General features: G+C 40.9%; 2 protein-coding genes across 2 annotated transcripts; one reads left to right on the top strand and one right to left on the bottom strand.

Annotated features, from left to right (window-relative positions):
- The first annotated feature begins 646 nt into the window (after positions 1 to 646).
- On the top strand, positions 647 to 9576 carry LOC133488895 (ras-related protein Rab-11B). Its single transcript, XM_061797408.1, has 5 exons — positions 647 to 878; positions 4477 to 4672; positions 5192 to 5385; positions 6414 to 6494; positions 8982 to 9576. Exons 1-5 carry the CDS (start codon positions 839 to 841, stop codon positions 9125 to 9127), a joined length of 657 nt encoding a protein of 218 aa, XP_061653392.1. The 5' UTR covers positions 647 to 838; the 3' UTR covers positions 9128 to 9576.
- A 1062-nt stretch (positions 9577 to 10638) lies between these two features.
- On the bottom strand, positions 10639 to 27445 carry LOC133488894 (E3 ubiquitin-protein ligase MARCHF2-like). The gene is made up of 5 exons (XM_061797407.1): positions 27070 to 27445; positions 22650 to 22932; positions 21517 to 21712; positions 18261 to 18470; positions 10639 to 12448 (listed from the first exon to the last, which is right to left on the bottom strand). The coding sequence occupies exons 2-5, from the start codon at positions 22832 to 22834 to the stop codon at positions 12293 to 12295; spliced, it is 747 nt and encodes a 248-aa protein (XP_061653391.1). The 5' UTR covers positions 22835 to 22932; positions 27070 to 27445; the 3' UTR covers positions 10639 to 12292.
- Between the last annotated feature and the right edge of the window lie 277 nt (positions 27446 to 27722).

The following is a 27722-nucleotide window of genomic DNA, read 5'->3' on the forward strand; positions in this document are numbered from 1 at the left end:
ATCATTTTATTATTATTATTACTATTTTAAATTAACGATAACAATTTTAATATAACTATTTATAATAATTCAAGTTTGAGTAATAGGGTAAAAATTAATTTATCATTATTATTATTATTGATCATATCAGATAAGACTAGTTACAGGAGCAAAAGCATAAAATACAATTAAAAAGAATCATTATCAACAAAAACAAAAAAATAAGAAAAGAAAATGATATTTACTAAAAGTCACTCGAGCATTAATTTAAAACAGCAACATTGTGCAACACAAAGTTATATTGCACCAAGTGACAGAGTTTTTTCATTATTCTATTTTTATTTTAAATTGGTTTACTTATACTTGTATCTCTCATGTCTGGTGATTTGCAGAATGACATCTTGCAGTTTGTTGATCAAATGCAAGCAAGATGACGCATAGACGCAACATATGTCTCGTGTAATATGAACAATGAACAATGTACAACAAATGACTTAACCTAACCCTTAGCCAAAATAATGCGAGTCTTACAACAGCATCTTTTAGTGACCTTTAAAAACATTTGTGTGGGTGGAACATATTCGTAAGCTTTTTGTCATTGCCTGCGGTCTGAAGCAGCGTCGGCACGTCAACGAGAGGCGCGCCCCCTGGAGGAAGATATTCATAGTGCAGGGACTCCTCCCTCTGCAGAGTTGGGAGCTGCTGTGCCTTTCTGCAGCCCTGACAGCAAGCATTGGCGCATTAACAGTCCCGCCGCTAACCTTTACCATTTTTTTCAGCTTCTTTTAAAGCCATCTTTCCCTCCCATACTTCACACATCATCGTCCGTGGGACAAGCGTCGGAACGGCCTCGTCTAGAATGGGGAACCGAGACGATGAATACGATTTCTTGTTCAAAGGTAAAAGAAGAGAAAAAAAATGATGATCGCGTTCCTCTTTTAGACCGGCTCGTACTGACATTGCCTCAAAAACGCGTATTAGCCTTTTCTTGTATCAGTTATGCTGAATAGGTGACAATTGCCCAAATATTTGGGCCTGTGTTTATGATGAAGCCCAGGATGATCATCTTAAAACAAAATCACTGTCATTGCAACGTTACAACGCCTGCAGATGTTTCTAGGTAGGATGCAACATCCTTTCTGTTTGGAGGCTATTGAACTTTTGTGTTGTACCCATAAAGGAATGCTATACTACCACCATTGACCAGAGTTCACTCAAGCCTGCATGGAGGCCCTAAACAAAATATGAATTTAGGACCCTCTATTTCTATTGCTTATTGGTCATTCAGCATTTAATTTTAACAGAATTTCATTACAAGAACAAACTGGGGTTGATTAAAAGTTACAAGCGGGATACTGACTATGATCTAGGCCTAAAAAACTAACTGCAAGTACAAAAATAAAATGCAAAGAAGAATGAAATCATTTTCTTTAGGAGGTATTCGATTAATAATTGCAAACCTAAAGTCAACTTTATAGTCCACCATATAAAAATCCCTATATAGTGATTAGGGAGTGGGGAATGAGTGAATGATTCGGAATTATTCACTCATTCCCTACTCCCTAATTACTATATAGGAATTTTAAGCAGACCTTTTAGGGAACTATCTAGATCAACCACATACAAATCCCTATATTATGTTTAGGGGTCGCCAGTTAGCCAACAAGCACCACATGAATAGCCCGAAAACTTGTTCTAAAAATAGCTCATGAGTGATGGATGGGATATTGTGATTTCCTACAAATGGTTTAGAAGTGGTATTTTGTAAAATATAAACAATTGCATAGATTTATTTATTATTTATTTCTTATTGATTATTGTGAATAATCATTAACGTGATCACTGTCTTCACATAGATGAATGTCATTAACTATTAATAATTAAAGGTATATTGCCTTTAAATGTGCAAATTTGTTATTTCAGAAGTGTGTATCAAACTGTTAGCCCCTCAGATTAAACAGTACCCAAGAAGTAGCTCTCAGTTTCAAAAAGGTTGGTGACCTTTCACTAAAATATATACAATTACAAAATGTAAAACAAAAAACAGATTATTAGATCAAATAAACAGGTAAATGTCAAGCAAATACTGAAATAACGACGTAACTGAATAGAGTTACAGTGTTCACCCCATATTTGTGATTTGCAACTTGCACATTCACCAATTCTCGATGTTGTGGGGAACCTGCCATCCATCCATCCATCCATCCATTTTCTGAGCCGCTTCTCCTCGCTAGGGTCGCGGGCACCTGCCATCCATTGCTTAAAAACTCACCTATTCTTATTATTTATTTATTTATATATATTTTTTGTTCTGGCCAAAGCTCTGTCTAAAATAAAAATATTGCTTTGGGATCATCTTGTGTCATCTTGGTGACAAAATGTTTTGTTGAAGTGAGTTGAGGAGTTACATTTAGGCAAAAGCAGTGCTTTGCTGCCATGTTATGGCATTTTCTGTGCCAAGGAACTATGTTGAAGTGATTTGAGGTGCTTCATTTGGAGAAATGCATTGCTTTGGCACAATCTTGTGGCATCTTGGTGTCAAGGAACTATGTTGAAGTGAGTTGAGGAGTTTCATTTAGGCAAATGTAGTGTTTTACTGCCATCTTGTGGCATTTTTGTGCCAAGGAACAAGGTGCTAAGTTTGCATATACCTTGGGCCGGCCTCCTGTTCTGGCCAAAATACCTCCAGCTCAGATGACGATGGTGCTCAGCCAGATGTTATTGACACGAATAGCCTCATGATTTAATGCATTCTGTAGGCTGATGGATCTGCTGTTTATCTTCTGAGCTCAGCTGGATCCAAAATGCCTCTTTGATGGTTATATCAGCTCCTGTGACACATTAACATCCTGGGGGGTGCAGAAGCCAAAAGGCTATTTAGATGTAACAAAGTCTCCTCTGTGGGATGAATAGTGCATCTGCCGGAGGCGAGGGCTCCCTCTCTCTCTCTCCATCTGGCCGAGCCGTCATCCCGAGCCCCGCAGAAACAGGAAGGGCAAGGCGGCCTGAAACTGTCGATTCAGGTTTCGGTGGAGGCTGTTATCGGCTTCCTGCAGCCCGCACCAGAATGGTGTCAGCAGGGATAAAGTTTGACTCTGTTTCCTTTGTGGAGGAGGAGTGAAAACACAAAGGCTCCACCTCTGCTGCTGTACATCTGAGACTCCCACCCCCACCCCAAGGCCCATCCTGACTCAGCTCCCAGGCCTGCCCCTGATCCTCACAGGACATCTAATCTCTTTACTCTCAATTGTATACACACGGAGGCTCTGCAACAGCCATCAAAACCCAGAAAAATTAAATCCACATAGTATATTGTTGGAATGCTTATCTGAATATGATAAATAGGAAGCACTTTTTTGTCATAGCAGTATGTCATAGGCGTATTATAATTCATTATTATATCAAAGTTTAACTTTGATTTCATCTGACCATAGCACATGTTCCTAAATTTGGGAAATTTTGTTATGGTCCGATGAAATCAAGGTTGAAGTTTTTGGACATCATTTCCAAAGGTATGTTTGGCGCAAACACAACACAGCATGGTGGTGGCTGCATCATCATTTTAGGGCTGTTTTTCTTCAGCTGGAACTGGTGCCTTAGACAACAAGGTGGGGGGATTATGAACATTTCGAAATTGCCAGTGTTAACATACAACCTTCAGGCTTCTGGTAGAAAGCAAAAAAAAAAAAAAAAAAATGTCAGTAAAGCCCTACTAGAATACCTGAAATTTATTTGGGGTTAATCAGAAGTGTACTAGAACAGCTGAAATTTATTCAGGGTTAATCAGAGGCATTTTAAATGGTGGCAGGTGTGTGCTGACTCCAATTTAACATAAATTGGAATGTGATTGCTTAATTCTGAACACAGCCACATCCCAGTTATAAGAGAGCGTGCACACTTGTGCATCTCAGTTGTTTATTTCTACAAGTCAATTGAAAAATGTTTCGGTTACAAAAACCTGGCATTTGAACAGGGCTGTATAAACTTTCTACACCCTCTATCTAGCTATCTAGTTAATTCTCGACTTACCTACTTACCTAACTACCTACCCAACCACCCCCCTGCCCATCCGCCTATCTATCAATCTATCTATTTTTTCCATTGCAAAAGCACCGACTGTGCATCTCAAACTTATAATGAGTCAATGGGTAAAGAGGTTGAAACACCAAAATGAGATAACAGAGATAAATCAAACGATTTTACTCATCATTAACTGTATACTATTTATCCTGCTCATCTAAATGTTTTCATTTTGACATTTTTGTCTTATTCAAGGTGATTTGGATGAGGGTGGTGCCTCTATCTATCTATCTATCTATCTATCTATCTATCTATCTATCTATCTATCTATCTATCTATCTATCTATCTATCTATCTATCTATCTATCTATCTATCTATCTATCTATCTATCTATCTATCTATCTATCTATCTATCTATCTATCTATCTATCTATCTATCTATCTATATTTGACTCTGGTCTTTCCCTTTTCTACAGTTGTGTTAATTGGAGACTCAGGTGTTGGTAAGAGCAACCTGCTCTCTCGATTCACACGAAATGAGTTCAACCTGGAAAGCAAAAGCACCATTGGTGTGGAGTTTGCAACGCGCAGCATTCAGGTGGACGGCAAGACGATAAAGGCTCAGATTTGGGACACTGCGGGACAGGAGCGCTACAGAGCCATCACCTCGGCGTGAGTCCATCTCGAGTCAGGCAGAGAGTTCTTTCCCATGAGGTGCCATATTGAACTTCCATTGAAAGAGAGCGTGAGAGCAATAACACCAAAATTAACACACCTGCTCCTCATTCATACCTGAGACCTTGTAACATTAACAAGTTAAGACCTTGTCACAAGGTCACATAACACCCAGGAGGGAAAATAGCTAATTTGATCCAATTTGGACATTTTCACTTAGGGGTGTACTTACTTTTGTTGCCAGCTGTTTATACATTAATGCCTGTGTGTTGAGTTATTTTGCGGCGGCAGTAAGTTTACACGGTTATACAATCGGGACACTGAATACTATATATAATAACACATAATATAATAATAACACTACAGTATAGTGTAATTTCTTCAGTGTTCTCCCTAGAAAAGATAAAAGACCATATTTATTCAAATGTGAGAGGTCTACTTACTTTTGTGAGATAATATACATCTTTGTCGTTGACATGATCCTGGACTAGTTACCACCCATTGCCTCTTGCGCAGATACTACAGAGGGGCCGTAGGGGCGCTCCTAGTGTACGACATAGCCAAGCACCTGACCTACGAGAACGTGGAGCGCTGGCTGAAGGAGCTGAGGGACCACGCTGACAACAACATCGTCATCATGCTGGTGGGCAACAAGAGCGACTTACGCCACCTCAGGGCCGTGCCCACAGACGAGGCCCGCGCCTTCGCAGGTACACAAACCCAAGAAAGAGACAAAAATGTATCAGTGCTTCCTTCGCCTTCTCAGAGCTATTGGAAACTGGAGCTCAATCTCTGTCAAGATGTAACACAATCACACGTCTCTGTGACTCTGGGTGAGAACAGCACCTCGCTTGGACAACACACTCAAGCTGCTTGGCATTGTCCGATTCAGCAAGTGTCAATTTTAGCTGCGCAGACAAGAAATGCAGCTGCAGGTTTGGCAGCAAAATAAGAAATAGAAGTCTATCTGGACAGCAGTTCATTGGGCAATGTCAGAAGAAATAGGATGAGATTTAGAGTCGAATTCCGTCGTTTATGGAACTATACTCTTTTATTGTATACCTAAAGGTTTTTTTTAACAGTGTTTCCCAGCCTTTATTGAGCCAAGGCATACAATTTACATGATGAATATCTCACAACACACCACAAAACAAAAATGTCATACAAAGTATATACATACTGAAATAATATTGTCTCAATTTACTCAGCTTCTGCCATCTAGTGGAAGAGCATTTAACTGTTCTGCCTGTCATAAACTGTATGTGTCACTGACATAGATAGATTAAAAATACTTCTCAGACCAATGACGTGAAACTGGATAATTTGCAGTGGCACAGCTGATGATCGCTCACTGCAGCTCAGAGGTTGGAAATCAATGATTTACTAGACTGCAAGGCGCACATCTTTTCTAGGGTCATTAACTCATTCACTGCCAGGCTTCCCAGTTAACATGGATATTTGACTTCTGAAGCCGTCAATGGCAGTGAATGTGTTAAGAGGCAAGTATGCTTTCAAATTGTAAACGTAAAAAAAAAAATTTTAATTAAAAAAAAACAAAAAAACATTGAAACTCCTTGAACTATTGTCCAAATAGTCATAAGTTGTAGTAACACCAGCTGCCTAACACAATTAGTGGAGTATAACACACCTTGAAGGCGATAACACAATTGCAGTTTTCATTCTTTTTCATGTTTTCAGAAGACTTAGTGTACATTGTGTATTTTGTTTTCACGCACAGAGAAAAACAACCTGTCATTCATAGAAACTTCAGCCTTGGACTCAACAAATGTTGAAGAGGCATTCAAGAATATCCTTACAGGTATGACTGCACATTACAGGGTGTCCCAAAAGTCACTATACACTTCCTTTTTTTAAAATTTGGTTTCAAGTATCATTGTCAGACATCAGGATTTTATGGTACATCTTAGGTTTTGCAGTTTCTGTAAGCATATCATTCCCTTGCTCATGGTTCACCAATTGACACTGGAGCAGCGCTGCAAAATTGCCGCCTGTCAAGAAGGTTGCCTGTCCCCAGTTTGAGAATCTTTATGGCTGTCACACACCTCCAACGCGTTGTCCAATTTAAACTATACATGGCAAGTTTATTGAAACAGGATCTGTTCTTGACAAATCACGCAGCGGAAGGCCTGCTACTACCACCACTGATGAAAACACTGAACTTCTAGAGCAGGCGTTTGCGCAAATACAGAGGGCTGCACTGGAGCTTGACATCAACAAAAACTCGATTCAGTGGACGCGTCAGAGAGTGATAAAGATTTACCTTTCTTGACTTTAGGTTGTTCAAAGATTTCAAATGGAAGATTATGATGCTCGACAACAACACAGTTCAGTGGCGAGTCTACCTTTCTGTCTAAACTGACAAAACTGTCAGGCGAAAATTAAACCCAGCAGAAATCGTTGAGCATTAAAGACTCCACAGCTGGTGGTCTGGAGTGTCATGTCCAACACTGCGCTGAATGGACCATTTTTCTTCCACTATGCATCTGGTCTGCAGTCGGGTACAGATAAACTTCTTGCCAGTTGGCAGTCTTGCGATGCTGCTCCAATGTCGATTGGCGAGCCACGGGCAAAGGAATGACATGCTTACAAAAACTGCCAAGCCCTAAGCTGTCAAATGTTGATGGCCTAACGTCTGTCCGAATGATAACTGATGAAACCAATGGAAAAAAAGCAAGTGTACAGTGACTTTTGGGGCATCCTATGTATTTTGTATTAGGATCACTTTTAGAGTGAACTGTGGAAGTTAATTTCTGGAGTTGGCTATTCGAACTTATTTTATTATATTTTAATTTATCGTCCCCCTGGCCCATTTCTGGCTGCATTTATTTATTTATTATTATTATTATTTTTATGAATCTTACCAAATACTTTACTTCACTTAACATGTCAATTGCCCAAGTTCCTCAACACATTTTAAAAGTAACACTCTGGACTTTGTTTTTACACTTGAATTGGACATTGCCCATATTGTTTCTGAGGAGCTGCCTGTCACTGGTCATAACTGCACATTTTTTATTTGTCTTTTACCTGATTGTTCAAGCAGTAAGCATACAAAACTCTCCCGCATGTGGAGCAACCAACCATTATTCTGAGAAAATTTCAATCGCTTTTGACAGTGTCAGTCTTCTTTTTGATGCTGATGTTGATAGCCAAGTTTAACCTTTAACCCTGGTTAAATGATGACATCCATTGCCTTTATCACAAATGTCAGAGAGCTGGGTGCTTATGGAAATCAACCATGCTTCATGCATATCAAGGAAATTTTTGTAAAATTTAATTGCATGGTTAAAGTGGCCAGAGCCTCTTATTTCACTAATCTTATCTCTTCTAATCAGGGAAAGCCAAGGGTCACCTTTGACACTATAAATTAGGGGTTCTCATACATTTTGGGCCCAGGGATCTTTACTGGGGAGAAACCAAGGATTTCAGTTTTAGAAAGAAAAAGCTATAAATATTGCTGGTGTGCAAATGCCTCTTCTACCAGTGTCCTCTGCTAAAGGATTGCAGCCATTTTTTGACTGTCTTGTGCACAAGGTCACCTGAGTCAAGGCCCGTATACTCTAATGCCTTTCTCCAATGACTCCCTCACTGATCCACCTGAACAGCAGCCTATTATTGACCCTTTCCCCTATAGAATTAGCGGATCTGGTGCGTAAAATGAAGATCACTTCCAGTCCATTAGATATGCTGCCCACAACTCTGTTGAAAAATGTTTTTTCAGCACAGTTTGGTCATCTTTTCTCTCAATTATACTATAAATTGCTCAATGGTTGTTATGTCCCATCCCATTTCAAGCAGTTCAACCACTTCTAAGAGCAAATATACTGTATGTACCGCTCTATCCTAACCAACATTTCCAAGTTTTCAATTGAATCAAAAATTTCAGAAATAAAATTGTCACAAAACAGTTTGTTGAACTTTCAGTGACCAGTAGATGAGTGTAAGAGCAAAAATACAAAATTTGCTCCCATTCTCACCTAAGACCTTGTAACACTAATAAGTTACATGACACCGAAGAGGAAAGATTGCTAATCGGGTCTAATTTGAACATTTTTACTTATGGGGTGTGCTCACTTTTGTTGCCAGCGGTTTAGACCTTAATGGCTGTTGAGTTATTTTGAGGAGATACAAGTGGGACAGTGACTGCTTTACATTGGAATGAAGTGTCATTTATTCAAGGTCTTTTTGTTTTGTTTTGCAGGTAGTGTCAATTTCAAGTTGACTCTGTAAGGCAGTTCACTCTCATCATTAGATTTAATGGTCTTCTTTTTGCTCCTAAACACAGAAATCTACCGCATCGTTTCGCAGAAACAGATCGCCGAGCGGTCAGCCCATGACGAGTCCCCCGGAAATAACGTGGTTGACATCAGCGTGCCCCCGACCACGGACGGTCAAAGGGGGAGCAAGCTGCAGTGCTGTCAGAACCTGTAACCTGGGGCAACTGACCCTCTCACTATTAGGGTGGATTATGAATTGGGATCCAGTGCTGGCATGCTTCTGTCTTCCTGGGCTGCAATATAGTCTGAAATCGGCGTTATTTAGATCCAGGGAATGGGTTCATGAGGCCACAGAAGGAATTGATTTTAAGGTGTAATCTGACCCAGTTTCAGCCTGCTACAGTACATTCTAGTGCAAAAGCTGGACTGCTGGTACCAAACAAGTGTGACTTAGCCATGTTTGAAGTCTGTCTCTGGTAGATGTTTGAGTAGTACCAGCACTCCATTTTTGCGTTCCACTTCTCCTTGTTCAGTCATCTCAAAAGTGGTAATGATGCTGCTGATGCTTACTTCCTGTAAAATATTGTTTTTGTTGATTATTTTGATAGCGTGTCTGCTCTCATACATTATATTAATGCCATGAAAATAAATTTTACAATATTATGTGACTGAGGCTGTTCAAGATGTAATACAGGTCAGCCATAGTGATACAAACTGGACCTACACACTGATTAAAAAATAAAGGGTTTGGTCACCCTATTTAGTTAATTGGGGGCAGGGGAAACCTATGATATGGCAGTTTCTGCATACTACAAATGAATAAATATAATTACAAAAAAATATACACTGAACAAAAATATAAACATTTTTGCTCCCATTTTTCAAGCTGAACTCAAGATGGGCTTTCTATGTACACAATACCTATCCACTTCACAGGTGTGGCATAGCTAAATTACAGTACAACTGCACATTTTATAGTGGCCATTTATTGTGGGCACCCAAAGGCACAACTGTGCAATCATCATACTGTCTAATCAGCAAAGCACCTTGACATGCAACAATTGTGAGGTGGATGAATAATCTCAACAAAGGAAAAGTGCTTACTTGGATTTGTGAATATTTGAAATAGGCCTATAATTATTACATCTTTCAAGGGAAAATGGAATGAAAAACAAGTGCTGCATTTATATTTTGGTTCAGTTTGTTTTGCTCCATTTGCTGCATTCAGGAGGTAGAAACCAAGATTGTAAAATTGGTATGAGCCTCATGTTTTAATTTCCTTTAAGTGCAGACATAGTCCTCATAGTAATTTCATACCAGTTTTGCTAATTGGCTGTCCAATTAACACACTGGTTATTTTTAAAGATAGCCCTTTGATGGGGTAAGGGGCCATCATTTGGAGATGTTTTCTCATTTAATGTGACTGAGCCATGATAAACCAGTTAAGGGGCAAATATTAACTTCCTTCAAACATTTGAATCAACCTTGTTTGCCCAATAAATATTACTTAACAATGAATGAGTTTTGGACAGTATAGTGTCCATTACTACCTATAAAAGGCAGCAATGCATGGATTCAACATGTATTGAGTATTGCATGTAACCTACTTATAGGACAGCCTACTTATAGAACAGGCACTGCATTGAACACCAGGTGGAGACAACCTCAATTTGGAACACACGTGAGCATTGAGTGGGTAAGACACAATTTACATTGAAAGAGGCCGAGAGTCCCTTAAGTTTTATTGCACAATAAACCAATTTTCCAGAGATGCAGCAGGAAAGCTCGGGTGTCACAAAATGCTTGGCTTTAGTACTGCTGCTCAAAAACATGACAAATTGGCACCCTTACAGAATACCTGCAAGCATTGATGCATTACTTTTTTCACTATTTCTTCCATTTATAACTGGTTTCATTTGAAACAGGACATTTCTACTAGTCAATAGCTCAATTAATGAAGTCTACTTTAGAAGAAAAAAGTCATTGTTCTTTGATAACAATAGCTTCAAGTGCACCACCATAGTATGAACACTTACTGCAGTTATTTAATGTGTGCAGTTAGTGTCTTAATACTATGGTTGACTAGTAGGTGTGAGACTGTTGCCCTACTTGACAAGAATATTACAAACTCATTTCAATCCCCAAAATCAGAAAAATTGGACAGTAAATAGTAAAACCGTAAAAAGCAATTTTTAAATCTAACGTGGCTTGTTGTCACTGCAGACAACAAACAGGTAGTCTGGCCATAAAGGATTGTAAGGTGCAAAAAAAATGTAGTGATTGGATCTTTATAACAAGTAATGAGATTAGGAAGTTAAATGAAAACAAAAGAAACAAAATATGTGAACAGGTGATTGTGATCACAATTTGGTACAAAACATCTAGGGTGAGCATCACCACACAAATGAAAATTACTTCAATACTTAAAATGTTCTTAATAGTCATATGGAGATGTTAAAGGGACTTTACAAAAGCTGTGAAAGCAAACTGTGCTGGACTGCAACCAGTGCCACAGGTGACGCTATTTGTCTCAAAATGCATTTACTGTTTGCAGACGTATTGTTTTAAATCTTAAAACTTGCCTGCAAGAACAGATAATTATTTTATCATTGTTTCTTCAGTCCTCAACTCTTACAAATTGGCAACATTCATGTGGTAAAGGCTTTACTGTCCCAATTTTTTTCTTTTAATACATAGCAAGAATCAACACATACTGGACCACAAAGGTTCAATTAGGGAATAAAAAATACAATTAGAGAGGTGACCCCACCAACTGTTCTGCAAATGTGTGTAATAGAGGGCATTGCTCAGTGACGAACAGTTTAAAACTCAGCATACTGCAAGTTAATATCACAAAGGAAGAGTCAGAGTTGTAGGATACTTTGTCAGGCTAAAGGTCGGCCCCTCGCTTTAAAACAGCTAAATACATTGTGAAGGTGCGTGTGGGGAATTATAGGTAGTGAATATGTTTCATATTATACTGTCGTAGCATGCTGTCAGTTATATCCTGCTACAATAGATTGTCTTAGTATTTCATACCTTTGTCACAGACTTAAGGCCGGGCTGGTTAGTCGATCTTCATTTTAAGTTTTTTCAGACGTTGACGTCACAGCACCAGCGGTCCAGACAAGACGCTATCCAAATCAAATGAGACTCTTGCATGAGTTCATCCTAAAACCACAATTGTGGCTGGCCAATACTGTAGTAGTTTACATCAAGTGCTTCAATACAAAGACAAAAGTGGGAGAAAGTAGTCCTGCCCTCCTTAGAATGGTCCATATGAAGTGCAAAGGTTCATTAATGATTTTTTTTTTTTTTTTTTTGTGTGAGCGCTTCAGCTGGCTGTATTTTAAACATTCCCCTTGCCGCCGAGCCACACTCATACGATGGTCTCATCAGTCATTTTCTTTGTCAACTTGGTTGGCACAGAACTTTGGGTGGTGAGTGCGCCTTTCATGTCGGGCATGAGCAGGCGCACTTTCTGATTGGTCCTCCTCCACTCTGAGTACAGCTGACAATGGTATCGAAAGGAGACCTGGGACAAGAGTCACAGAGGGAACGACGTCGTCAGTAAAAAACAGTGGTGGGAAGTAATAAAGTATCAAAACAGTGGTGTCTTGAGATACAAGTCTAATTCGTTCTGTGACCACATTCATAACTCAAAACATATCTCCAATTATCTTTCCCCCATTAAGGCAATGCCACTAATCCATTCCAGACCCCCCAATAAGGAAAATATGCTCTATAATATTGTGTTAGGGCCGCACGATTATGGCCAAAATAATAATCATGACTATTTTGATCAATATTGTAATCATGATTATTAATCACAATTATTCCTCAAGGAAACATCTTAATTTTTATTGGACTATTTTTTAACAATGTGTAACAGTTTTCAGTTCATAATACATCTTTAAAAAGGAATACATGGAAAAAAAAACAAAAAATAAATAAAAATTTAAGAAAATAAACTTACCCCCAAAAAATATGTGCTATTACAAAGTGTAATCATGAATTGCAACTTAATGGAAGCAAATAGTTAATATATAGAAGGTAATAAATAAAATTAGGCTACAAGCACCGACATTTGAAAATCCCTGTCGTCAAGGAATTGTCAAGGATGGTATGTCTCCGTTGTTCTGCTCGACCTTTGGTCAGTTGTGCACGGTCACAAACTGGAAAGAAATGGACAGCTGTGATTCCCCTCTCCATTTCCTCCCGGTTTTTTTTTTACATTTTTTTTTCCCCCAATGCGGTCAGGGCCAAAAATTGAAGTCAAGGCATCTGCTACAATGATTGGTGCCGGAGATTAATGAAGCCTTAACCATGCGTTCGCCCCCTGGTGGCTGGCTGAGTAGGTTGCGGGCACTGCTGCAAATGAAGCACTTTTCATATGCAACATTGCCTACATTTTAAATGGAAAAAAAACCCCCACTGAGACGATCGGGCTCATTTAAACGCGGCAGCCAAAATCACGATCACCATTAAAATTCGATAAACTGAGCTCCGCTAACCTAGTAAGAAACAGATAGGAAATGGTGCTATAACCCTTTCCAGAAGGTTCGATGTCTATTTTTCATCTGTTCTTAAATTCCTTTGGATCGTGACATTTTCTTGCAGCTTTTTGAGCACTCTTGGCCAACTTCTTTTTGTCAAACAGGTTCTTTGGAAGTAATCAAGCTTGTGTGTGGTCAGTGAAAATGAATGTGGTCAAAGAAAATTAACTTAGCTTTCCAAAAAAATATGATTAGCCACAGTTAATTATCGATTTAGCATAGGGGGCCATTAGTTTTTCCAAACAGGGCAAGGTAGCTTTGAATATTTTTCTCCTTAGTAGATAAAATCACAATTTGAAAACACCATTTTATGTTTACTTGCGTTATCTTTGTCTGATATTTACATTTGTTTGATCATCTTAAACATTGAAGTAGGGACACTATGCAAAAATATATGAATTTGATAAGGGGGAGCAATACTTTTTCACCGCACTGTAAATGGCAGGTATCCATAGTTCAGTATTGTATTTTTCTGACAACGGCTCCCTACATTTGAAAATATCTGTACTTTCTACTCCTTTCTTTGTCAAAATAGGCTTGTTACTTTTTCAACCTCTACGGATCTTCTTCTTTTCCTTTCGGCTTGTCCCGTTAGGGGTCGCCACAGCGTGTCATCCTTTTCCATGAGAGCCTATCTCCTGCATCCTCCTCTCGAACACCAACTGCCATCATGTCTTCCCTCACGACATCCATCAACCTTCTCTTTGGTCTTCCTCTAGCTCTCTTGCCTGGCAGCTCCATCCTCATCATCCTTCTACCAATATACTCACTCTCTCTCCTCTGGACGTGTCCAAACCATTGAAGTCTGCTCTCTCTAACTTTGTCTCCAAAACATCGAACCTTGGCTGTCCCTCTGATGAGCTCATTTCTAATTTTATCCAACCTGGTCACTCCGAGAGCGAACCTCAACATCTTCATTTCCGCCACCTCCAGCTCTTCTTCCTGTTTTCTCTTCAGTGCCACTGTCTCTAATCCATACATCATGGCTGGCCTCACCACTGTTTTATAAACTTTGCCCTTCATCCTAGCAGAGACTCTTCTGTCACATAACACACCTGACACCTTCCTCCACCCGTTCCAACCTGCTTGGACCCGTTTCTTCACTTCCTGACCACACTCACCATTGCTCTGGACGGTTGACCCCAAGTATTTAAAGTCCTCTACCCTTGCCATCTCTTCTCCCTGTAGCCTCATTCTTCCCCCACCACCCCTCTCATTCATGCACATATATTCTGTTTTACTTCGGCTAATCTTCATTCCTCTTCTTTCCAGTGCATGCCTCCATCTTTCTAACTGTTCCTCCAGCTGCTCCCTGCTTTCACTGCAGATCACAATGTCATCTGCAAACATCATGGTCCACGGGGATTCCAGTCTAACCTCATCTGTCAGCCTATCCATCACCACTGCAAAAAGGAAGGGGCTCAGGGCTGATCCCTGATGCAGTCCCACGTCCACCTTAAATTCTTCTGTCACACCGACAGCACACCTCACCGCTGTTCTGCTGCCCTCGTACATGTCCTGTATTATTCTAACATACTTCTCTGCCACTCCAGACTTCCGCATGCAGTACCACAGTTCCTCTCTGGGTACTCTGTCATAGGCTTTCTCTAGATCTACAAAGACACAATGTAGCTCCTTCTGACCTTCTCTGTACTTTTCCATCAACATCCTCAAGGCAAATAATGCATCTGTGGTACTCTTTCTAGGCATGAAACCATACTGTTGCTCGCAAATACTCACTTCTGTCCTGAGTCTAGCCTCCACTACTCTTTCCCATAACTTCATTGTGTGGCTCATCAACTTTATTCCTCTATAGTTGCCACAGCTCTGCACATCACCTTTGTTCTTAAAAATGGGCACCAGTACACTTTTCCTCCATTCCTCAGGCATCTTCTCACGCACTAGAATTATATTGAACAAGCTGGTCAAAAACTCCACAGCCACCTCTCCTAGATGCTTCCATACCTCCACAGGAATGTCATCAGGACCAACTGCCTTTCCATTTTTCATTCTCTTTAATGCCTTTCTAACTTCCCCCTTACTAATCATTGCCACTTCCTGGTCCACCACACTTGCCTCTTCTACTCTCCCTTCTCTATCATTTTCCTCATTCATCAACTCCTCGAAGTATTCTTTCCATCTACCTAGCACACTGCTGGCACCAGTCAACATATTTCCATCTCTATCCTTAATCACCCTAACGTGCTGCACATCCTTCCCATCTCTATCCCTCTGTCTGGCCAGCCTGTATAGATCCTTTTCTCCTTCTTTAGTGTCCAACCTGCCATACATGTCATCATATGCCTCTTGTTTTGCCTTTGCCACCTCTACCTTTGCCCTGTGTCGCATCTCAATGTATTCCTTTCGCCTCTCCTCGGTCCGCTCAGTGTCCCACTTCTTCTTAGCTAACCGTTTTCCTTGTATGATTTCAAGTCTCCTTCTCTCCTTTCCTGCCAGAAGATACACCAAGTACTCTCCTGCCTGCTTCTCTGATCACCTTGGCTGCAGTGGTCCAGTCTTCTGGAAGCTCTTCCCATCCACCGAGAGCCTGTATCACCTCTTCCCGAAAAGCTGCACAACACTCGTCCTGTCTCAGCTTCCACCACATGGTTCTCTTCTCTGCCTTTGTCTTCCTAATTTTCCTCCCCACCACCAGAGTCATCTTACACACCACCATCCTATGCTGTCTAGCCACACTCTCCCCTACCACTACCTTACAGTTGGTATCCTCCTTCAGATTACATCGTCTGCACAAGATGTAATCCACCTGTGTGCTTCTACCTCCGCTCTTGTAGGTCACCCTATGTTCGTGCCTCTTCTGGAAAAAAGTGTTCACTACAGCCATTTGCATCCTTGTTGCAAAGTCTACCACCATCTGTCCCTCCAAGTTCCTTTCCTGGATGCCGTACTTACCCATCACTTCTTCATCACCCCTATTACCTTCACCAACATGTCCATTACAATCTGCACCAATTACGACTCTCTCTCTGTCTGGGATGCTCAGAACTACATCATCTAGCTCCTTCCAGAATTTCTCTTTCACCTCAAGGTCACATCCTACCTGTGGGGCATAGCCACTAATCACATTACACATAACACCCTCAATTTCAAATTTCAGCCTCATCACTCGATCTGATACTCTTTTCACCTCCAAGACATTCTTAGCCAACTCTTCTTTTAAAATAACCCCGACTCCATTTCTCTTCCCATCTACACCATGGTAAAATAATTTAAACCCTGCCCCTAAACTTCTAGCCTTACTGCCTTTCCACCTGGTCTCCTGGACACACAATATATCAACCTTTCTCCTAATCATCATGTCAACCAACTCCCGAGATTTTCCTGTCATAATCCCAACATTCAAAGTCCCCACATTCAGTTCTAGGCTCTGTGTTTTCCTCTTCTCTTTCTGCCGAAGAACCCGCTTTCCACCTCTTCTTCTTCTTCTTTGACTTCGACCCACAGTAGCTGAATTTCCAACAGCGCCCTGCAGGTTGACGGCGCCGGTGGCGGACGTTGTTAACCCGGGCCACGACCGATCCGGTATGGAATTCTTTGGATGAACGCTCATATTTGTTTGGCAAGGTTTTAAGCCGGATGCCCTTCCTGACGCAACCCTCTGCATTTATCCGGGCTTGGGACCGGCCTACAGTTTGCACTGACTTGTGCCCCCCATAGGGCTGCATACGGATGATGACACAAAATAAAAAAGACAAGAGAGCTAAAGGGCCAATCCCAGTTCTACCCCCTTAGTCCTTGATGCACCTTTTACCCCTTAGTTTTGGACATTCACGAGAACAAAGGGGACTTAAGGCAGAAAATTTAAAAAATGGACAGCTGCGGGAGCATTAGCAAGAATCAATGAATGACAACAGATTTGGAGAAGCAAGATCTTCCCCATCTATGGCCTTATTTAAGAGAATTGTTTGATGTTCTCAGCTACAAAAACGATTTGAGGTAAATGTTTTGTCTTGTGCCAGCCTAAAAAAACACCAGCTTCTGGTGCTCAAAAATTCAGTTGAATCATTACTTCTTTTTTTTTTTTTTTTTACACCAGTATCTGTACTTTTACTCAAAGTACAGCATCTGTGTACTTTTTTCCACCTCTAAGGAGTAGAATCATTGTATTTATTTATTTTTTTAATTTTTTTACACAATTATCTGTACTTCTACTTACAAAAGGTGTTTACTTTTGCCACCTCTTAAGAAAGTAAAAAGGTATTTTGGACGTGCGTAACATAATTGTAAATCCTGTTAAGTGAAAGTTATTTATTTTACTGTTTACATTATAGGCGGCACGGTGGACGACTCGGTAGCACATCTGCCTCACAGTTCTGAGGAACGGGTTTCAAATCCCGGCCCCGCCTGTGTGGAGTTCGCATGTTCTCTCCGTGCCTGCGTGGGTTTTCTCCGGGTACTCTGGTTTCCTCCCACGTCCCAAAAACATCCATGGTAGGTAGACAAAAGATTCTAAATTGCCCGTAGGTGTGAATGTGAGTGCGAATGGTTGTTTGTTTCCATGTGCCCTGGGATTGGGTGGCGACCTGTTCAGGGTGGACCCCGCCTCCCGCCCGAAGATAGCTGGGATAGGCTCAAGCAGCCCACGACCATAGTGAATTAAAAAAAAAAAAAAAATGGATGATGTCTAGATTATTTAAAATTTGCTGTGCATAAAATTCATTTCAGGCATCATCATTATTTTAAGAGCATTTTGGCATTCAAGCACTTTTGAAAGTGTAAACATTTTAAGAGTTTCCAATGATTCCACTCAATTCTGTGACAGATTATTACCAGTGTCCAGAGGATGTAGATGGTAAAGAGGGCGATGGTGAGGGCGATGAGGCCGACAGCCTCCAGTCTGCTCTTGAGCTGCAAGTGGTCCTGGGCACCCCTGAGACACAGCCAGCCACTGATGGCTGCCAGGGGCGTTATGAGCAGAAAGCAGGCCATGTCGCACAACAGCGTCCGCTTCTCGCTGCGGGGGCCTGGGTCTCTCAGCCACTGAAGTACATGCAAAACATGGAGATCATTGGTCAAAGTCACTGGTTCATCAGCTGTAGTCAAAACCTAAACTACGATTAGATGCAGTAGGTATGTAGTAATTTTATGGTTACTTAAAACCTTAAAATATTCGAATCCAGTATGTAAGTAGCAACATGACAAGTGGAAGCCTCTAAAATACAAATACATTCATGAAAAACCTATGACTTAAGTAGATGACCTTTTCTATTGCCCAAACTGCTCTTCTGACAAATGTTAAATTTTTGCTATTTAAGGTGAATTTTTTTAGGGAAAGTAGTGGCACCGAAAGGTCACGGTAATTTTTAGGGGAGTCAGCTTAGAGAACAGGGGAGTCAGCTTCAAGAAAATTTCACAAATTCCGGCCTGTATGAGCTCAATAGTGGATATTTTTTCCTGAGACTTGTCAGTTGTCGCAACCCACGCGCGCTGTTTTGAAAGTGTGCTGCCGTTCTCCTCCAAGTCGGGGATGTCGCTACGGCTGATATTGGATAGGACACCACAGGGTGGAGTTTCCTCTGCATTTTTTTTTTGCCATTTGCGGTAGCCGTTTTTACTTTCCTTTCAGTAACAAGGAACAAAGCAACAACAATGGCGACCACGACAGAACAAATGGAGCTCGGTGACTAGATAATAAGTTTAATTATGCTGCAAAATTGATCGATAAGGCAGCGACGTAGATGGTATGTAGAACCAATGGGCACGCTGGTACGTCATCACAGCACGTGACTAAAACGGACCAATCACGAGGGATGATCTCCGAGGCGTTCGACGCGCAGCAACTATTTTTGACGGGAGCGCGGCAAGCTAAGCAGAGGTGCTGCACGGGGCAATTTGTCGGTCACGTGATACAATGCAGGCGTTGTTGGCCGCGGGAGTATAAAGAGGCCTTTAGTAGGCAGTAATTTTTAATGTTAGAAAAGCAGCAGTTTCTTATGTTATCGCTTAATATTATAATTTAGCATTAGTGGACAATTTCTCAATGGACAGTTTTCTTATTGTGAGCATAGCATGATTCTTCTTCTTCTTCTTCTTTTCCTTTCGGCTTGTCCCGTTAGGGGTCGCCACAGCGCGTCATCCTTTTCCATGAGAGCCTATCTCCTGCATCCTCCTCTCGAACACCAACTGCCATCATGTCTTCCCTCACGACATCCATCAACCTTCTCTTTGGTCTTCCTCTAGCTCTCTTGCCTGGCAGCTCCATCCTCATCATCCTTCTACCAATATACTCACTCTCTCTCCTCTGGACGTGTCCAAACCATTGAAGTCTGCTCTCTCTAACTTTGTCTCCAAAACATCGAACCTTGGCTGTCCCTCTGATGAGCTCATTTCTAATTTTATCCAACCTGGTCACTCCGAGAGCGAACCTCAACATCTTCATTTCCGCCACCTCCAGCTCTGCTTCCTGTTTTCTCTTCAGTGCCACTGTCTCTAATCCATACATCATGGCTGGCCTCACCACTGTTTTATAAACTTTGCCCTTCATCCTAGCAGAGACTCTTCTGTCACATAACACACCTGACACCTTCCTCCACCCGTTCCAACCTGCTTGGACCCGTTTCTTCACTTCCTGACCACACTCACCATTGCTCTGGACGGTTGACCCCAAGTATTTAAAGTCCTCTACCTTTGCCATCTCTTCTCCCTGTAGCCTCATTCTTCCCCCACCACCCCTCTCATTCATGCACATATATTCTGTTTTACTTCGGCTAATCTTCATTCCTCTTCTTTCCAGTGCATGCCTCCATCTTTCTAACTGTTCCTCCAGCTGCTCCCTGCTTTCACTGCAGATCACAATGTCATCTGCAAACATCATGGTCCACGGGGATTCCAGTCTAACCTCATCTGTCAGCCTATCCATCACCACTGCAAAAAGGAAGGGGCTCAGGGCTGATCCCTGATGAAGTCCCACGTCCACCTTAAATTCTTCTGTCACACCGACAGCACACCTCACCGCTGTTCTGCTGCCCTCGTACATGTCCTGTATTATTCTAACATACTTCTCTGCCACTCCAGACTTCCGCATGCAGTACCACCAGAGCATAGCATGATTATGCAGCAAAAAGTCGCAGAAGTTTTGGAGGTAGTTTATATGAATGTAAACACTGGATGGATGTGGCTAGAAGTGCTCGGTAATATATAATGTGAAGATGTCTTTTTCACAAAAGCCTGTGGGAAAATACACAAACTACTAAAGCCTATTGAGAAGGACTTGGCGAGCAAGAAAGAGTTTTTTCGGTATTCCTGCTTTTACCTCTTCTCCCAAGCAAAAATTTAACCCAAGAGCCCTGGATACTGTCAGTCCACATTGAACTCATGTATTGACATGAATGAATTTGCTGGAATAAAACCACTTGCGTCGTTCAATGAAATATTGGGTATGTATTGAGTAATCGTTTTAAGAATGCTGTCATTTTGCATGGAGATCATACAGACACAAAAAAACGGATGTCCATGGCATTATTATCAAATAACTTTTATATAATCTACTGGGCAGCACGGTGGAGGACTGGTTAGCACCGGGGTTCAAATCCCGGCCCTTCCTGTGTGGAGTTTGCATGCTCTCCCCGCCTGCGTGGGTTTTCCTCGGGTACTCTAGTTTTCTCCCACATCCCAAAAACATGCAAGGAAGGTTAATTCACAAGACTCTAAACTGCCCGTAGGCATTTATAGCATCAAGTACAATTATCTGCGTAGCCCCAAGTTTCATAGTTGCACAATATAGCTTTATGCTCAATTTCTCCAGAACTCATCATCATCCAACTTTCAAAATTCTTGGTGCATTGTGCTCAGGTTCAAGTGGTCATTCCAACCAAACTCAGCATTTTGACAGATTGTGTCACACTGCTACAAAATGCAAATTATTATTTTTTCACCACTTCACTCGGCTGGCGACGTAACTGAAGTTCGCTCACAACACAAAGCAAAACAGTTTTAGAAATCGACCAACAACGGCTTGTAACTCAAAAAACTCTTACATATGGGCACTCGTATGTCAAGACACCACTGTATTCAAAATCCTACTGACCTGTGTGAGGGGTTGAGGCCTCCGCTCAATGGTGAATTCGGTGTGGCAGAGTTCACAGTAGCTGGTGTTGGAGGACGACAGCCACTTCTCCAAGCAGCTCTTGTGCACTTTCCCGAGCGTGCCGGTGCATTCACACGGCGAGAGCAGTGTCTCCCCTGCACCACCTTCATGGCAAATCCGGCACATGCCAACATCACTGCAGAGACAATCGACAAAGCAACCACAACTATAGTTAGAACTAGAGCTGCGATTTTGGTAGACCTTGAGGAAAGGTAGAGCTGCTTTTTTGAAAATGTGTAGGAGGCGCTACTGAGCCTATTTTTTTTGTAATTGCACAAAAAAACTAAAATATTAAATGCTTGCCACGCTTGATGTGTACCAAGTTTAAAGAGTTTAAATCCATGTTTAGACACTCAAAACACCATTGGTTTCTTGGCGAACAGCATGTCGCCACAGCAACAGCATTTGTCAAAGACTAAAATGTTGTATTGCAACATCATGAAGGTCTCAACAGTCTTCTGAAAAAATATTAGGTAGATCCAATAGACCTGCTGGTAGGAGGAAAACAAAGTATGAAAAATGGCATTTCTTTGTGCCAGTAGGTGGCGCTATTAGTACGATTATACAATTTTTACCATAAATAAGTGTGAGCTGTCAAGATGGTACAGACCGAAGTTTGCAGTCAATCAGATAAAAGCTGTAGGACAAGTTCACGAAAGTATAACCCCTGTGAATGTGCAAAAATTTGCCAAAACTGTAAATTCAAAAAATGATAACTCAGCTCCTGTTAATTTTAGGATATGGCTACCATTAACTTTTTTGTACGGCTCAGGGACCCCCCAATTTTCGTAGACCTAGGCCAAACTCTCCACAAATAGTGCTCCATAGGGGGCGTTACAGAGCCAATTTTTTTTAAATCACCTATAACAATGTTACAATATCAACTTTTTCGCCAGGCCCTATGTGCCAACTTTCGTTCGAATCGGGGCATGATGAGTTCATCAAAAATGCGATTACTTGTGAGAATAACAATAATTTCAAGAGATACAATAAGTCCCTTGCAGTGGTTGCTGCTCTGGCCCTAATTAACTATTAACAATATAGTCATAAGGTTGCCATGTTCCTCCTCTTACCTTTGCATGCTCACAGCTTTAACAATGGTGGAGAGTGGGCGGCCATCTTTAGCCGTAACCTTGGCAATGTACTGGGCCTGTGCAGTGGAATCAGACTCTTCGGAATCCTTAGAGGAGTCAGATTCTGCGTTCCCTGAGTAATCACATAGGGAGCCGGGTAGGTGGCAGCATCCTGATGACGACATGGCTCTGCTGGGGATTACAGGGAAGAACACGACAGCAGAGGCAACCTCTCAAGAAGGCTCTGAGAAGGTTCAACACACGATACTCTGCCTTTGTCCACCTGCAGATCAATGACATAGATGACAGTTACCAAATTACCTAACAAAATATGCATATAGACCAATTGCAATGAAGTTGGGACGTTGTGTTAAACAAATAAAAAACGAATACAATGATTTGCAAATCATGTTCAACCTATACTTAATTGAATACACTACAAAGACAAACTATTTAATGTTCAAACTGATCAACTTGATTGTTTTTAGCAAATAATCATGAACTTAGAATTTTATGGCTGCAACACATTCCAAAAAAACTGGGACAGGTGGCAAAAAAGACTGATAAAGTTGAGGAATGCTCATCAAACACCTGTTTGGAACATCCCACAGGTGAACAGGCTAATTGGGAACAGGTGGGTGCCATGATTGGGTATAAAAGGAGCTTCCCTGTGTTGCTCAGTCATTCACAACCAAAGATGGGGCGAGGTTCACCTCATTGTGAACAAGTGCGTGAGAAAATAGTCGAACAGTTTAAGGACAATGTTCCTCAACATACAATTGCAATGAATTTAGCAATTTAATCATCTACGGTCCATAATATAATTGAAAGGTTCAGAGAATCTGGAGAAATCATTGCATGTAAGCGGCAAGGCCGAAAACCAACATTGAATGCCCATGACCTTCGATCCCTCCGGCGGCACTGCATCAAAAACCGACATCAATGTGTAAAGGATATCACCACATGGACTCAGAAACACTTCAGAAAACCAATGTCAGTAAATACAGTTCGGCGCTCTGTAAGTGTAACTTGAAACTCCATTTATGAACGACCCCCATAAACGCCGCCGGCTCCCCTGGGCCCGAGCTCATCTAAGATGGACTGATGCAAAGCGGAAAAGTGTTCTGTGTTCCGACGAGTCCACATTTCAAATTGTTTTTGGAAATTGTGGACGTTGTGTCCTCCGGGCCAAAGAGGAAAAGAATCATCCGGACTCTTATGGACGCAAAGTTCAAAAGCCAGCATCTGCAATGGTATGGGGCTGTGTTAGTGCCAATGGCATGTGCAACTCACACATCTGTGAAGGCACCATTAATGCTGCAAGGTACATACAGGTTTTAGAGAAACATATGCTGCCATCCAAGCAACGCCCCTGTTTATTTCAGCAAAACAATGCCAGCTTGCTAAGGATACATGCGTATCGTATTCAAAGTACAGGAACATACCTCAAGCAAGCCTTAAACGAACGTCCTCTCCTGTCCTGAGCACCGGTGACCACGAACACACGTTTTCCCCCCCATTTTCTCCTTATCATACAAAGTCGGCGCGCTCCACGGTAACGAGTGTATCCGGTCGCATTTGAGTTGACAAGGTAAAGCCAAATGATCTTAAAAAACGGGATGCAGTGGTATCGGAATACAAGATGTTATTGCAGTAGTCTGACAGTGCAATCATGAAAGAGCAAATTTGTCTTGTAGTCTGACCCGGGCATTACGTGTTGTCTGTCTCAGACATGTTGTCTGTTCCACACCGCCGACGTTTGTTTTTTTGTTTTTTTTTTAATAACTTTATTGGACGTCAGATATTTCCTGTATTACGTCAAAAGACACGCGACAAGGCAAAAAATAAACTAGCTTTTGGATTCAAATATACTGTGCACGATGGCGATGCAGAGTAAATGTCTTTTGCGGAACCGATCAATGATGTCCTTGATCGGATTGGGGAATTATGACATTAAAGCCGGTCAGCATAAAATGCTAAATATCGGCCGATACCGATCAGCCCCATAAAATCGGTGTAACGTCTACTTTATGTACAGAAGCTGTGAAAAGTCTACACACCCTTATGAAAGGTTTTTGTGATATAAAAATATGAGACCAAGATAATTTATTTTATCTGACATAACCTGTGCAACTCGATTTTTTTTATACAACTCGATTTTTTTTAATGTTTTTGAGAGGGGAAGTAAAAATAAACCGAAATCATGTGTTTGCGCAAGTGTGCACATCCTCCTATTACTGGAATGTGACTCCAGAAATAACCACTCATTAAAACTCATGTTAAACGGGACTTGGCACACACAGGCTACCATGTAAAATGCCTCTGATTAACCCCAAATAAATTTCAGATGTTTTAATAAGCTTTTTATGACTTTTTTTTTTTTTTTTTTTTTTGCTTCCTTCATAAGCCTGTAGGTTTTGCGCTAACACTGACTGCTATTATAAACTGTTTATAATTCCGTCCACCTTGTCTAAGCCCTCAGGTCCAGCTGAAGACCCAACCAAAGCCACATCCTACCACCACCATGTGATATGGTGTTCTTTTGGTGATGAGCAGTGTTGTGCTTGCGCCAAACATACCTTCTGGAATCATGGCCAAAAAGTTCAATCTTGGCTTCATCGGACCATAACGTATTTTCCCCTCAGCGTTTGGGAGATTTTTATTGTCCGTTATGGATGTATGTATGCGTATAATATATTTTTTATATTTGTGTGTGTGTGTGTCATTTTCATTTAATGTGATCAATATCGTAAAAGAAATATCCCACTGATTTTTTGTTTTAAAGCAATTTATTTTCATCGATGTATTTGAATTATTGGCAGTTTTTAATCATTCAAAAGGTAATAATTATTTGTAAGAAAAAAATGTTCTAAAGTATTTTTTTTCCAAACATTCAATGCAGAAATGTCTTTACTGTCATGTATCCCAAATGAAACTTCATGATTTGCCACAGGTTGGCTAAAGATGATAATTAGATTTTCGAATGTAAGATTTTTCTCCATTTGCTTAATATGCCTTTTCCATGAAAACTAACACAAATCTATCTTAGTGTCTTAAAGAGTTTCTTTTTATGGTTATTTTAACAAATGATCCTTCAGTGTCATTCAAGATGTGTTTACCATTAACACTGGAGGGAGAATGCAATTTTGCATTCACACAATAACAGAAACCCAAGTAGGTGGTGTTATTTCAGAGATACAGTGAATGTATGAATTTGCAGAAGTATCAAGGCAGACACAATCACACAAGATTGGCACACAAGCCTACATACAGCGAGGAATTTATAATTCGCGTTGAGCACGCCCATTGATACGGCGCACACACACACACACACACACCACTGTTCAATACATTTTGCATATACTGGAATTATGTTGTCTTTTGAAGAGTGTAAAATATTGCACTATGGATTTAAGTTCCACCAGTTGCAGCATAACTGATTTGTTATTTATTATTAGAGCAGAGCTGCAGTAAAATGTTTTTCTGCTTCAGTTGTTGGTGACTTTATATTAATGTTGATGACTGACAGTGAGTTCTGATCAATAAAACTACACTTTCCACATTCTTTTGTATTATGTTATTTTAATTATTTAAATAAATGCTTAGTTCAAACCCATAAGTCCTAGAGATATCTGGCATGAATATCAAGATACGAAATTTAGTCCCTATCATTCAGCCATAGTCTTTACCGTTATTATGGACGTATAAAGATGAGGATGTTGTGGGTTTAATGAGTACTTACGATCATTTATGTACTTGTATCTGCAGACCGTGAAGCTCAACATGTAAATTGTGCAAGTCATATGGCTGCTATGATACTGTTTAAATCTTTACCGTTATGGACTTTTGTCTTTCCTGTTATGCAAAAAGTGTATTTCAGTTGGCCACCAACATTTGCTCTGTCAATGGGTTTTTATCAAAATTAATGTCATTATATTGTGTATGATTTTTTTCCCCCCATACGTCTTGTTCTGATTACATTTGCATTGGACGTATTTACCTGTTGATTTTCTTTACAATGATGGCCAAATTAACTTTTTGAAAATAGGACGTCAAACATGGGTGTTTTAGTATAGGAGACAAAACCAAGGCGGCATAAATAGATAGATAGCAAAATATGTCTTTAGGCGTCTTTACCGTTATTAATCGAATTATATAAAAAGAACCCATGTGAACCGGATAACAAAGTAAGGTGTCAAAATCAAAGATTTTTGAAGGGAGGACGCTGGGTGACAGCCAAAAGATTTGACAAAACACGAACGTCAGTGTCAATCACCTACTGACGACAAAGGCGAGCACCATTTAACTCCACGAAAACTACACCGAGCAGTCAAACGACACGCTAAGAATGTATCGTTGTTAGCAATAAACAGACGAATAGACATAGTGCCAAGCAAACGGCAAGCTTAAATTCACTCACCCGACAGCCTCCTCTTTGTCGCTCGGCCTTGGGTTGTGTGTGTGTGTGTGTGTGTGTGTGTGAAAGCAAAACAGCAGACGACAGGAAGCTAACTGGTCAGCCCTAGCTGCAAAATGACATTGACATCGAACCAAAAGCGGTAAATGAGTGGCAACACAAGAGAACCCAACACGCGCTGCGACACCGCCATCGTTCTTTTGAGTGATTTTCCCTGGGTGGTTTTCCTTTAAAACGTGTAAAGGAAAGCGTAAGTGTCTCCCAGGATTACCAGACAAAGCTAACGTTGCTGACGGGCTAGCAAGGAGCAAGCTTCAGCATCCTCAGCTGTGCTAGAGGATCACGTGACATGATGCTGCCTTCGCTGTCCTCAGTAAAAGGTGGGATATTTCGGGCGTCTTCAACTTGGACCGGTACCCCTCAAGGGCGATGTTTGCAGCTTCTTTTTTGTCCTTTTTAAGTTCAGAAAAATACGTATTAGTCACCCTGTGAGGGCAGATGATAAAAGTAGCATGTCACCGAGCACATCTATGATATCATTTTTTCCCTGATGATGCCAAATGATGTAAATGCATGCCTAGAAATAAAAAATAAGTCTTTTTGTTTTGTTTTATGGGCCTTTTATGACATTTGATGAAAGACTACTATAGGGGTGA

The sequence above is a fragment of the Phyllopteryx taeniolatus genome, chromosome 14, assembly GCF_024500385.1.
Source record: "Phyllopteryx taeniolatus isolate TA_2022b chromosome 14, UOR_Ptae_1.2, whole genome shotgun sequence".
Taxonomy (NCBI): domain Eukaryota; kingdom Metazoa; phylum Chordata; class Actinopteri; order Syngnathiformes; family Syngnathidae; genus Phyllopteryx; species Phyllopteryx taeniolatus.